Below are 11998 nucleotides of genomic sequence, written 5' to 3' on the forward strand. Positions count from 1 at the left end.
TCCGCAGGACAGAGGGCGCGTGGCAAGCCGGTCGCCCCCTGTCCCATGGGGCAGGCGAAAGACAGCATGGGGGGCTGCAAAGCCGACCGCGCCATTAGCTTCTGAAGCCCCCCACGCTGCCTCCGGCGCGCAGCATGATGACGTCATCAAAATGACGTCATCACGCCGCGTCAGGAGTGTGTGCGCGCTGTGCGCGCGCGCGAGGGCCGGCAAGCGTTGCCCCGGGCGCCAGGAGCGCTAGATCCGGCCCTGTCAGCCTGTGAAGTGGGTGAGGCTGAGAGAGCTCTGAGCGAGCTGTGACTGACCCAAGGTCACCCCACTGGCTTCAAGCAGAGGAGTGGAGAATCAAACTTGGCTCTCCAGATTAGAGTCCTGCCGCTCTTAACCACTACACCAAACTGGCCTCACAGACTAAAAAAAGAGGAGGGTGCTGAAGAACGAGAGCACTTCTGTCACAACTGAATAGACCAAACGTATGTTTTAGATATATATACATTTATACCCTGCAACTCTCAGCACATAGGCTCTTAAATGAAGTTTCCATTCTCAACAACAATATAAACAGTTACCAGTAAAAGCAATAAGCCAAACAGTGATAAAACAGCAGAAATAAAACAATAAAAGCAGCTTTAAAACATTCCTTTTCAGTCTATGAAATAAAAACAGTAAAAAAAATCAGAACAGCAAGAGGGGGGGAAGGATAAGGTAAAGCTGAACAGGCTTGGTACCAGGCCTGTTGCTGGGTAGAGGAGTTCCAAAGTCAATCTGCCACCACAGGAAAGGCCCTGCAGCTAGCAACCTGCCAGAACAAAGGCCCTGATGAGGATCTAAATACCTTGCGGCTTACAAGGACATTTTTAAGGAATAAGTACTCTGGTGGGGACCATACATTACACCTACCAATAAGGAAGTGAAAGAGATCCAAAGATATGAAACCTTAGGAAGGGTTCCTTTGAACGCAGCCAGAAAAACGCATTCTGCCCTTCTGACAACAGACTGATTTTATTTACAAACTTTAGCCAAGTTTATTGAATGTTATATATTAATACACCTCCATCCTTTGCAAACTAAGTTCATATTAGGGAGTGGAATATTCAAGAAATGGAGAACTCCTTACCCCGATGAAAGGGATGAACTTCTGGTAAGAATCTTCATCTTGGCTGTGGGGAAAAGAAAGCAGCAGTGAAAATCTAATCAGCAGGAAAGACAAAAAAGAAAGAAAAGCTATGGAAAGTGTAAGGGCTTCCCATATTCCTTCCCATTTGACATTAATTAAGCTGGTGGGGGGGAATGAGCTCAAAAACAGAGCTGCGCTTATCTGTCACTATTGCCCACCCAGTGGTCTTCTGTGCTGTCACACATTGGGTACTGCGCAGAAGCCACAATGGATAAACTTTAATTTAGCATCCGACCCTCGCACAGCTAGACAAAAGGAATTGGCCCTTCCTTCCTCGGTGGCTCTAGGAAGGCTGCCTTCACTGCCTCCCTTCCAGAACATTCAAACAAAGATTTGACAGCTCGCCAAGTTACGTTTTAATAGTTCGCATTCATTTTTAATTCTGTATGTCACAACACAGAACAAGAAGTATCTGTGTATTGTAAACTAGCAGTTCTAAGATACTCAAATAATACAATCTTTTGAACCTAAAGAGCAAAAGCAGGTAAAATAAACGGCAGCAGTTAAACTAGGTGTTCGCTAATACAGGAAATGGCAACCGTTTGCACATGTTTGTACTGAATTTTATAAGCCACAATAACAAATAAAAACGCTTCACGGACAACAACTTAATCTAGAAAAAAGAAGGCTAACAGCTTTCACAGAAGTCTTTCACTTGGACCATCATATAATGGGCAGAACAATAAAGAACACGCTTTATGTTCTACCATCCCCTGGTCACAGAATCACAAACTTTGCTCAAGGAACGTATTTGGGGGTTGGGGTTGTTCTGCTTCATTTGGGGAAAGGAAGATGGCAGCAGTCTGGAAACAGCTTCACGAAAGTTCTGTTCAGAGGACAGAATGGAAAGCATACACCTACTGCTGTCCAGTGTTCTCAACTACGTTTTAATAATACAGACACTGTTAACACAACTGATCCTGCACTGGCTTTTACTACTAACCTTCCTGACAAAGGCAATGCAGGTCAGCTCACCCGTTTAAATCAACCAATGGAGAAAAAGAACTTACAATTTGTGTTTGCAAGTCAGCATTGCCTCGGCCACAGGCAACTGGTGGGTGACATTCGCTCCACTCACGTACTGCGTTATCCGGCCAACCACATCAAAAGGCTCTGGAGAGGAACACAGTCCAAAAGGAAAAGGGCATTGAAGCCTCACCATGCCGAGGTCCAAGAGAGGGAGAATTTCGTACTTTCAAAGCTGCATGTGGCATTGGAATGTGCACAGAGGCAAAAGGACCTTCATACCAGAGAGGTGGCAACCTGGAAGGAGGACCAATGCCGGGGTGGACTGTCTATTTAACTTACAGGGAATTTTTTAGTGGTTCACTGGTGGCCAGGAAAAAATGCCAGCAACTCTTCCAACACTTCAGGGGAAATTTGGCTCAGACCTATTACTGGCAATGGTTCTTGGTTGTACCAGCTCACCAAATGTCTCCCCTCCTGTATGACCGCAAGCTTGTGGAAGGAAGCAACGGGTAAACAAATGCTCGTTGTTGGTACTGCTGAGGTGAGCGGCCCCTTCACTGCTGGCTTGTGGTGCCAAAGAGAACGCTCAGCTTGACTTGTTCAAGGGCCTTTTCCACTTCAAGTCGGCTCCTGGCCAACACATTGTCTAGGTGCTCAATTCCCTGACTGCTGTCCCAAGTGCTGCTCACAGCCTCTCAGACCCTTAGCAGCTTTCCCTAAGGAGATTAAACAACCTCGTCTGTCTAATTCCTTCCTTTTTCTGGGTTCTTTTCTTCTCTGGGTGATTTTTTTCACAGCTGGCAGAAGCTTAAAGCACAGGCTTATATATTTGTTGGTGTTTATTAACACAGATAAATTTGTGCTAAGTCACAGAAACTCTCATAGGAAACAGTGAGGCAACAAAATAACAAGCATTTAAATATTACTTGAGAAACTAGCTAACTAAGCTTTGAATACATTAAACAGCCTTTCCTCAGAACTGGCTTGAGTCCCTCTTTCCCCCACTTCTAACTGCCGTTAGGAGGCGATTTCTCCTCATGCTGTCTGCCAATCCGTGGCCACCTCCTTATCCCTGTTACTAGGCTGCGGCAAGATTCCCTTCCGCCAAAGGGCGCCAAGCAGCAATAGGCCCTCACGAACTTCGGAGCCTGAACAATGCACTCAAAGATGTGGCTGGCCTAGACACACATCAAGCTCCCTTACACAAAGTCAGACAGACCTGCTGGATGATCTAGCTCCAGCAGGGAAGGTTCTTGCTTAACACCTGCTACACACCCTTCTTTGACAGGTGACAGTTGGGACCTTCTGCATGCAAAGCAGGGGCTCTATCCTCTGTGCATGTGCATGCACACACGTACTCAGGCAGAGGGGAAGGACACCAAGTGCAGAGTACGGGTCAAAAAAAAAAAAGATGTACAAGAAGAAGCACGGACCTCATTTGGATGCAGCGATCAGTGCAAAAATCTTCACCCTAGGAACAAATCCTGTTCATCAGTTTAACGTTTGCTGCAGTCCCTGAACTACGCCTCACTGGGAGCATCAGCTTTCAGTTCCAGCAAAAGGTGCCTCTTGTGCCAAGGCTTGCTTGGCTGATTCCAGCCCATCCTGTACTGCTTGTTTTCAAGTGCCAGCAGCAGTAGCAGCATCCTGATGGATCTTAGCTAGGAGGCCAAGACAGGACTGTACTTGTCAAGCTGGAACACTGCACTGAACTAAAGGCTGTGAGCAGACATGTGGGAATCTCAGTTATGTTCACCTTGAATTTGCACGAAAATAGGGATACATGTAAGAGTAAAGCCCCCGATCAAAGGGGGTCTTTCAGCCACCCACTGCATACTGACCACCGCCTCCTCACCTGTAACAGGAGGCTCTGCTTTACTGAAAAGTTCTCTCCAGGCAGAGTCCTGAAACATATTGCCGTATCTGCTGTCCACACAGCCCATGTATTTTGCCACAGGGTGAGAACCTGGTGGTGGAAAGAGATCAAGCTCTGTCAATCAAGTGCCATGACAAAACAGAAAAATGGCTGCTGATTCAACATATCTTTTCGGGTCAGAAGCCATCACGTCTCTGGCTTCCATATCTTTCCCAGGGCTCCCCTTTATTTCATAGTTCCAGTTGAGAAGCCACTTTGGTCTGCAGTACAATAGCAAGATTCAAATCCAGTAGCACCTTAAAGACCAACAAGATTTTCAGGGTATGACCTTTGGAGAGTCAAAGCTCTCCTCATTTGATAAAAGAAGCTTTGACTTTTGAAAATGTATACCCTGAGAATCTTGTTGATCTTTAAGGTGCTACTGGATGCAAATCTTTCTCTTAATATATTGTCAAAGGCTTTCATGGCCGGAGAATGATAGTTGTTGTGGATTTTCTGGGCTGTATAGCCATGGTCTTGGCATTGTAGTTCCTGAAGTTTTGCCAGCAGCTGTGGCTGGCATCTTCAGAGGTGTAGCACCAAAAGACAGAAATCTCTCAGTGTCACAGTGTGGAGAAGAGGTTGGCAGGTAATTTATATCTACTCAGGAAAGTGGGTTTGGGCTGAGTCATCCTGTAGGAGTTTCCCAGGGTGTGGAATGCTAATGGAGGGAGGCGTCAGGATACAGTGACGCCTCCCTCCATTAGCATTCCACACTCTGGGAAACTCCTACAGGATGACTCAGCCCAAACCCACTTTCCTGAGTAGATATAAATTACCTGCCAACATCTTCTCCACACTGTGACACTGACAGATCTCTTTCTTTTGGTGCTACACCTCTGAAGATGCCAGCCACAGCTGCTGGCGAAACGTCAGGAACTACAATGCCAAGACCACGGCTATACAGCCCAGAAAATCCACAACAACCATCTTTCTCTTAATATTTCATATCAACATGAAGGAGAATTCTTACACTGGCTCTTACAGCTGGGGCTCTTCACCAATTAAAGATTGTGATTATCTGTCTTAAATTAGAGTTAAATATATTTTCTTACCAAAGCCTCCATCTCTCCAAAATTTGTTTTGTACTTCATTTATACCACCCCCTTGGCCTTTCTCCCCATGGGGACCCTTATCCTAAAAGAAGTGTAGAGCTAAACTGTAAACCATCAACAAAAACTACCAACCACTGTTAAAGGGAAGACCATATTTAATGTTGTTTCTCATTTCCTTTATTGTGGATCAGAACCAAAACAGCCTCAAAATAACTAGGAAGGTCTTCTGCTCTCACATTTGCCAATTAAAAGCCAATGGTGGTGCAGTAATTAGAATGCAGGGGACAGAGAGAGCTGGGTTCAAATCCCCACTCAGACAGAACACTCACTAGGTGGCCCTGGGTGCCAGTCAGGCTGTCTCTCCCATCCTCAAGAGAATAGGGGGAGATTTATGTATACTGCCCCGAGTTCCTTGAAGGAAAGGCAGGATTAAAAACATTGGACAGACAGATTAAAATTTTCCCCTCATTAACTGAAATGGGCCCTGCCCATTGAGGCTTCCAGCCCTAGGGGAGACACCATCTTCGGAACATGAAGACTGCTAATCTCTGTTGGATATAGAGAGATTCAGTGCAAAATGATGTTTAAAGTCCTGGAATGCACAAAGGTCCAGTGCACAAGGGTGGTGGCTAAGTATGCACTGTTCACCAGTGTGTTAAAAGCACTGAAAATATGTAGGGCAAAGGGTTTGCTTTCCTGGCAATACAGCAAATGGAGAAAAAAGGCAGCACTTTTTAAGGATGGAATTCTCTGTATGCTACACCTCGAATATAATTTTATCCTATCCTTCCTGGCTGTATGGGGATTTGAACCGAGGTCCTACACCAACACTCTATCCATTGTAACTCATAACCACTGTATCATACTGGTATTCTATGACACAAGAACCTACAAGTCCTTTTGAAGACTACAATGTAAAATGTAGGATAAAGACGGTTCCCCACAGCAAATGTCCTAAGCATTTTTGCTTGGAAAGAATTTCCTTGGTTTGCTAGACACCTCTTCAGGAAACCGCTCAAGATGGCTACAAATCGGAACAGAATTAAAATTAAACCAGCATCAATCATAAAACAGTCATGAAAACCAAAGCAGGAAGCAAGATATGCAAAAAAAACCCCATACCACAGAGGTCAGTCAAATAAAATAGCTCTAGATAAAAACAATAGAGTAGGTTTTGAAAAAAGCCAGTAAATAAAAGCAATTTGTGTGTGTGGGGGGGGGGGGGGCGATCAACAACTTTCCGGTCCTTTGAGTAAATGCTGAACTCACTATCCAAACCAGAGAGCCAGAGAAACCAGCCTCATTACCTAGCGGGATGATGAGGAACCTCATGTAGCTCAGCCAATCCGACGTCTTGTTGGCCAACTGCTTCACAAAAAACCTTAAGATGGCGCTGAGGTAACTCTGGCCGCCCACGGACACCACCTTCACCGGACGTGGCATGGAGGAGTTACAGTTGCAGCTGAAAAGAAAGAAATCTGGGCTGTTAAAGAAGCTGGGCTCAGAACTCCCTGCATCGCCCTGTGCAAAGAAGGGCCCTGCCTTTTCAAGGGCCAGACACCAGGGACCTGGATACTGAAAGCAAAACATGGCAGGCAGAGACCTACAGAGTGTTTCTACATGTATTGCCCATGCTATACAGCCTGGTGTGTCCCCCCCCCCCTCCTTAAGCAAGAGGCATCTCAGTGGGAGAGCTCTTGACAACCATTTTTTCAGATTCAAAGCAGGCAGGGATCTGATTATGTACTTACACAGAGGCATAATTAAATATAGTCAAGGTCAAGATCTCTCAAGGGAAACTGTACTCTTCCTTTTCGAAACCTCAGACGGGTTTATGGGTACTCCCAAAGGTCTCTCATCCAGGTACTCATCAGGCCTTCAGCCATTTTACATTCAACAACTACGGCATCAGGTGCTCCAAGGTTTTTTACAGTGCCAGCTAAGCTCAGCCCCATATAACAAACAATGCTGCCTGCTCTCCAATTCAACTCCACTACCAGCAGCATCTTCCACTGCAGGAATGGCAAGCTCTCATTTTGTTCATCCCACTTTGAGAACAGTAATCTGTGAGGGGCGAGCAGGTCTGATAACAAGTAGTAAACTTGCCCTGAGGAGCTTCTGTTCGCACCATCAAAACAGAGGCGTACTGCACGTTATCAGACATACATCTCCCTTCTACATGTTACAAGGCCAGAACAGAACTAACAAACATTGCAGACCTCTATCATCTTGCAAAAGGCAAGCTGCACACAAACAGTTCCATGTCTCTGCTCAGGAAGCAGAGGCAGATTTAATTCATCTGCCCCCTGGCTCAGTTTTGCTAACGGAAACCTGTGTCCTTGGCTCTTTTTTTTTAAGCCTTTTTGAGGGGACAAGACAGGGTTTTACTTTTCCCCCTTTGAAATTCAACAGGAGCACTGTGAGACCAATGGGAGTGGGGAAGTTTTTAGTGAAAATGATTTTATTTCAGAAGGCCTTTGGAACCTTTGCCTGACACAGCTTGTTGTTTTTATTGACTGGAGCTTTTATTCCTCCTTGTTCCATTTGATATATAATTGTGCAATTACACTGAGGATTTTAAAATACAACATGATTAACATACATTTTAGCATTATATCTTGTTCGCTTTCTTGGGCATTACACATAGAATGGAAACGGAAAACAAAAATATTCTTTAAAAATTAATTAAGATCCATCGCTTTACCAGCACCCACTAGAGGGCACCCAAACGCTGGGGAAACACACGCTTCACTGGTCCTGTAATGATATTTGGAGCTTTGGCTGTTTGCAGACACAACACTCAAAGCAGGTAAGGCAATACTTTGTGTTGGCAGCAACATGTAAGCTTGCAAACCCTTGAGGAGGCTGGGTACTTTCTTTTACAATGAGCAGGGCTTCCAGATGACAGGCATTGCAGGCAGATGAGGCAAAAAGCCAAGCCAGATTCTTGAGCTCCAATCCCACAACTCTGGGAGTATCTCCCACCCTTAACTTCCCTACGATTTCCTCCCAAGCAGAGAATGGATGCAGCTGCCTCTTTATATAACAGAGTTCTAAAATGAGAGCTGCTGGGCCTCAATACGAAGTCAGACTACTCATCTACCTAATAAGTACTGTTTATTCAGGCTGGCAACAGTTCCCAGCCTGTTTTCAATTGGACATGCGAGGTAATGGTCTTTGGACCTTATACAAAGTGCTCTACCACCAAGCTATGGACTCCCCATGCCCAGGAGTCGCTCCTCTGTCCCGTAAACAGTTTCCTCTAATCCCGGATGTTTGTGGGCTAGCCAACAAATATTCTGTACATGCTCAAAAGCACTGTTAACACATGGCATATTCCAGGGCATTTTACAGGCTCCAGAGTTAAGCCAATAGCTCCATTTGAAGCGATAATGAAGCATTGCATGAACGATCTCCAGACGTATTTATAGTGTGCCCCTAGCAGCCACGGATGGCTGTGACAACAGCATGGTGAACAAAGGAGTGAAAAGAGCCCTTTTAACGACAACGTCTTCCCACCAATGCTTTGAGAGGAAACCACCTTGCAGGCTTCTTGGGTTGCAGCAGTCAGACTATGCTGGCAAGCAGGCCTGCATTTCAGTGGCTACTGCAGTCACTATGGCACAAAAGCAGCAAGGAAGCCATAAAAGCCAAAATCCCCTTGCCTGGACTGCAGCTGTATTCAGGGTCATTTCTCCCAACATTCATGCTCCCAGAGCAGAGTGGTAGCAATTCCTCCCATGACCCCATCTATGCAACCCCAGAAATGTTCAAAAAAACATATAAACTGAGGAAAACAACTACGTTGTTCTTAACATCTGAAAGTGCTACAATCGTATTTTTAAGAGAAGAATGAAGGTGGCCATGCGTGGCAGGGGTGTGCACATGCGCAACCGATGCAGTTAATTCCCACACCAGCAACTCTTACAGCTCTTTTGCTTTAACGTTACCAAAGGAACATGGGTGTGGAAGTACCGGGAAGAAGCAACTACATCAACCTTGTATTATAGGGCCTTGCCTTACATCTCTGGTCATCACAGAACTAGCTTCAAGTAAAAGATGATCACAGCCCTATAAAAGGCACCCTTCTGGGTGGAAGAGGCAGAGTTTCAAAGAGGTGGTAGGGGCATATCTCCACATGCCAAGCTTGGTACTTGGAAAACAGAGACTTTGAAAAAATACAGAGGGATGATCCCTCCCAGTAAAGACTATGGCTCAATGGCAGAGTGAATGCTCTGCAAGCACAAGGGCCCAGATTCAAATCCTGACATCTCCAATGAAATATTAGGACGTCCTGGAGAGCTGCTGCCAGTTAAACAGACAATAGTGAACCAGATAGGCCAATGGTTTCACTCAGCAGGAGGCAGCCTCACAGGTTCAATCTGTGAAACATCTCTTCACCAACTGCAGAGGACAAAAAAGCAACTCGGATTGGAGGGTTAGACACTTGAACCGAATCCCACTTTATCCCAGATTTACCATATAAAAGGTGTATTCAAGGATAAAACGGCATGTCTCTCTGCCTTTTGTTTGTCTGCCTCAGGAAAAGCGACAGGGGCCTGCACGTACTCATTTGATCTTGAGGCCCTGCCAACAGAAAAGCTGTCCTTTTTTATTTCTCAGGAAAATTTCCTTAACTAAAATCACTCAAGGAGTAACCAGTGATTCAGATATTCAAGTGCAGACAAGTGTCCCTTGAGTTGAAAGCCCAAGTGGGCTGGACAGGGGTGTGTGCTGCTCAAGGGCATGAGTCATGGTTTCATTTTCATTTAAGGCTGTGCATAATTGAGATTTCTTTCCTGCCCCGTCTATACGGCAGGTTAGACTATATGAAATGGGAACAGCACCAGGATAGCTTTGTGCACTCACTATCGCTGGATCCTTGTGAGAATTGCAGAGAGGACGGCTTGCACTTCGATGGTAGAGCACGTGCAGACCACAGGCCTCTTTTGGTCCTGAAGAAGATCTGCTACATACTGGAAGGGAAACGAGATAGTAAGCAAGCGGGCAAGCCGTGGAGCGATTTGGCACTATGTTTATTCAGCTGCCATACAACACCCCTCTTCCCTGATTGGCAATCACTGGCTGCCTGCCCTTTGACAAAAGGTTGGTAACCGAGCACCCGTAAGCACCTTGGATACAAGTTGAATGTGCCACAGTTACAGCTGAGGTGATGGAAACCCGAGTCCCATCCACTGGCAGGCCCAGCGCCCAAGAGAGAATGCAGCCAAGATGGAGACGGACAACAGCGGCCAAGAAACCTTAAGCTACAGAAATCTGCCCGGGCCTCGTTCATTCTGAGATGTCTCCCCTCCTTCCAAGGGCCCCACTCCTCTCAGCTGAAGGTATCAGTTTACAGGAAGGAGCTTTCAGTTAGACAACAAAATCTCCAGCTATTGGATAATCACCCCCCTCCCTCTCCCGGACTTCTACATCCCACATCCCCTTATCAAAAGAAACATTCAGTTGCTGCGCAGCCACCAGAGAAACCTCCAGTGCATCTGTCAAATTCTGGAGCGGGCTCGGTTTTATTTTACAACACGCATCTGTTTTTAATCACATAGTCCCAGAAATATCTTTTAAAAGAGACAAGCAATTTCTAAAGGCTCAGAATTAAAGAGGCGTGTGCGCTCAGGAAGAATTTTAAGAGCAAGGGGAAAGGGTACACTCATTCTTCGGAGCTATCCCCCCCCCCAAACACAGTTCCTAATTCCTGCCACTTACACTCCTCTGCATCTAGCACCTCATTTTTCTGTTTGCTGACACTTCTGAGTGTGCATCTAATAAATCAACTATTTTCAGGACACGCTTAATGTGAACTATTAATTACGTTCAGAATAAATCTGCAGGGCTGCCTTGACTAGTATTTAATGGATGTGTACCTCAGCACTCACGACATTTAGACTGTAAACCGCTTCAAGTAGAAACCTGCTTTTTTTTTTTTGGCTCACGTTACTGTATCAAGTGCCACATACATACATTGCTGGTATATGGCAACGGTAACACTTTTCAACATTTGGGGTGAGATTCTGGGCTTCTACAACCAAAAATCACATTCTGCAGGTAGAACAAGTAAGCAGTGAAGCACACATTCATGCTCTTCAATTTAATTAGTCTTTTGTCAAATTGGGTTCAAGGGGAGGGGCAGTGATGAGGGGGCGTTGAGAAGGATGGGGCAGAAAAAGAATGGCAGCCCATCTCCTTACCTGGCCCTGCCAGTCGATAGCATTCACTAGAATGATGTTTTCTGGCAATGCTGCATCAGACACGAGGATTTGGTTCAGCTGGTCGTAGAAGACCTTGCGAGGAATCTGTTGGGGAAAGTTGTACGACTTTTCAGACACACTTGTCCGAGAGAGCTCTGAATTCAGATAGACAACCCAGCAGTCTCAGCTCTTGAAGAGCATCTTCTAGCCATACAGAGGTGAGTGTCACAAGACGGTGGCCTCCTCCCTTTTCAGACCATGATACACAACAATGGAGTGTGGGGAAGAGCAATACCCCTCCCAAGTTCTTTCCCACTCCCTTAAGCAGATCATTAGAGGAGGCTCAGCGACCAGAGGAGGCACTGGGACAAGCTTCCAGACCAGCTGGGGGAGTTTCAGCTCATCCCTTAACTAATCATTCAGCTCCAATATGCATTATATTGACAATATGCCTCTCTCTCATCTCTCTCTTCCCCTTCCCTTCCTGGAAAAGAATTCTGTATCGTTGTCACCTTAGTAAAAATTATGCATACCTAGCTACATATACTGAATCTGCACAACTTATTCTGAATCAAGAGACATCACTTTTGACCAAGAAGACGCATGCCTGGAGGAAGTTCTCTCAAAAGTGACTTCCTCCAGAGGTCTCTTGAGCAGCTGGCTTTTGCAGCGGCTA

At 45.7% G+C, this 11998-nt stretch overlaps 1 protein-coding gene across 3 annotated transcripts in view; it reads right to left on the reverse strand.

Moving 5' to 3' along the window:
- The window catches only part of PACS1 (phosphofurin acidic cluster sorting protein 1), a 93598-nt gene that overhangs the window by 12447 nt on the left and 69153 nt on the right, over positions 1-11998 (reverse strand). For all 3 annotated transcript variants that reach the window (XM_054994013.1, XM_054994006.1, XM_054994021.1), the window contains exons 14-19: positions 11323-11427; positions 9986-10092; positions 6424-6578; positions 4002-4112; positions 2188-2290; positions 1118-1160 (exon numbers count right to left, since the gene is read on the reverse strand). In XM_054994013.1, the coding sequence (XP_054849988.1) occupies positions 1118-1160; positions 2188-2290; positions 4002-4112; positions 6424-6578; positions 9986-10092; positions 11323-11427 (624 nt within the window). The remainder of the gene's footprint in view (positions 1-1117; positions 1161-2187; positions 2291-4001; positions 4113-6423; positions 6579-9985; positions 10093-11322; positions 11428-11998) is intronic.

Source organism: Eublepharis macularius, chromosome 1, assembly GCF_028583425.1.
Source record: "Eublepharis macularius isolate TG4126 chromosome 1, MPM_Emac_v1.0, whole genome shotgun sequence".
Taxonomy (NCBI): Eukaryota; Metazoa; Chordata; class Lepidosauria; order Squamata; family Eublepharidae; genus Eublepharis; species Eublepharis macularius.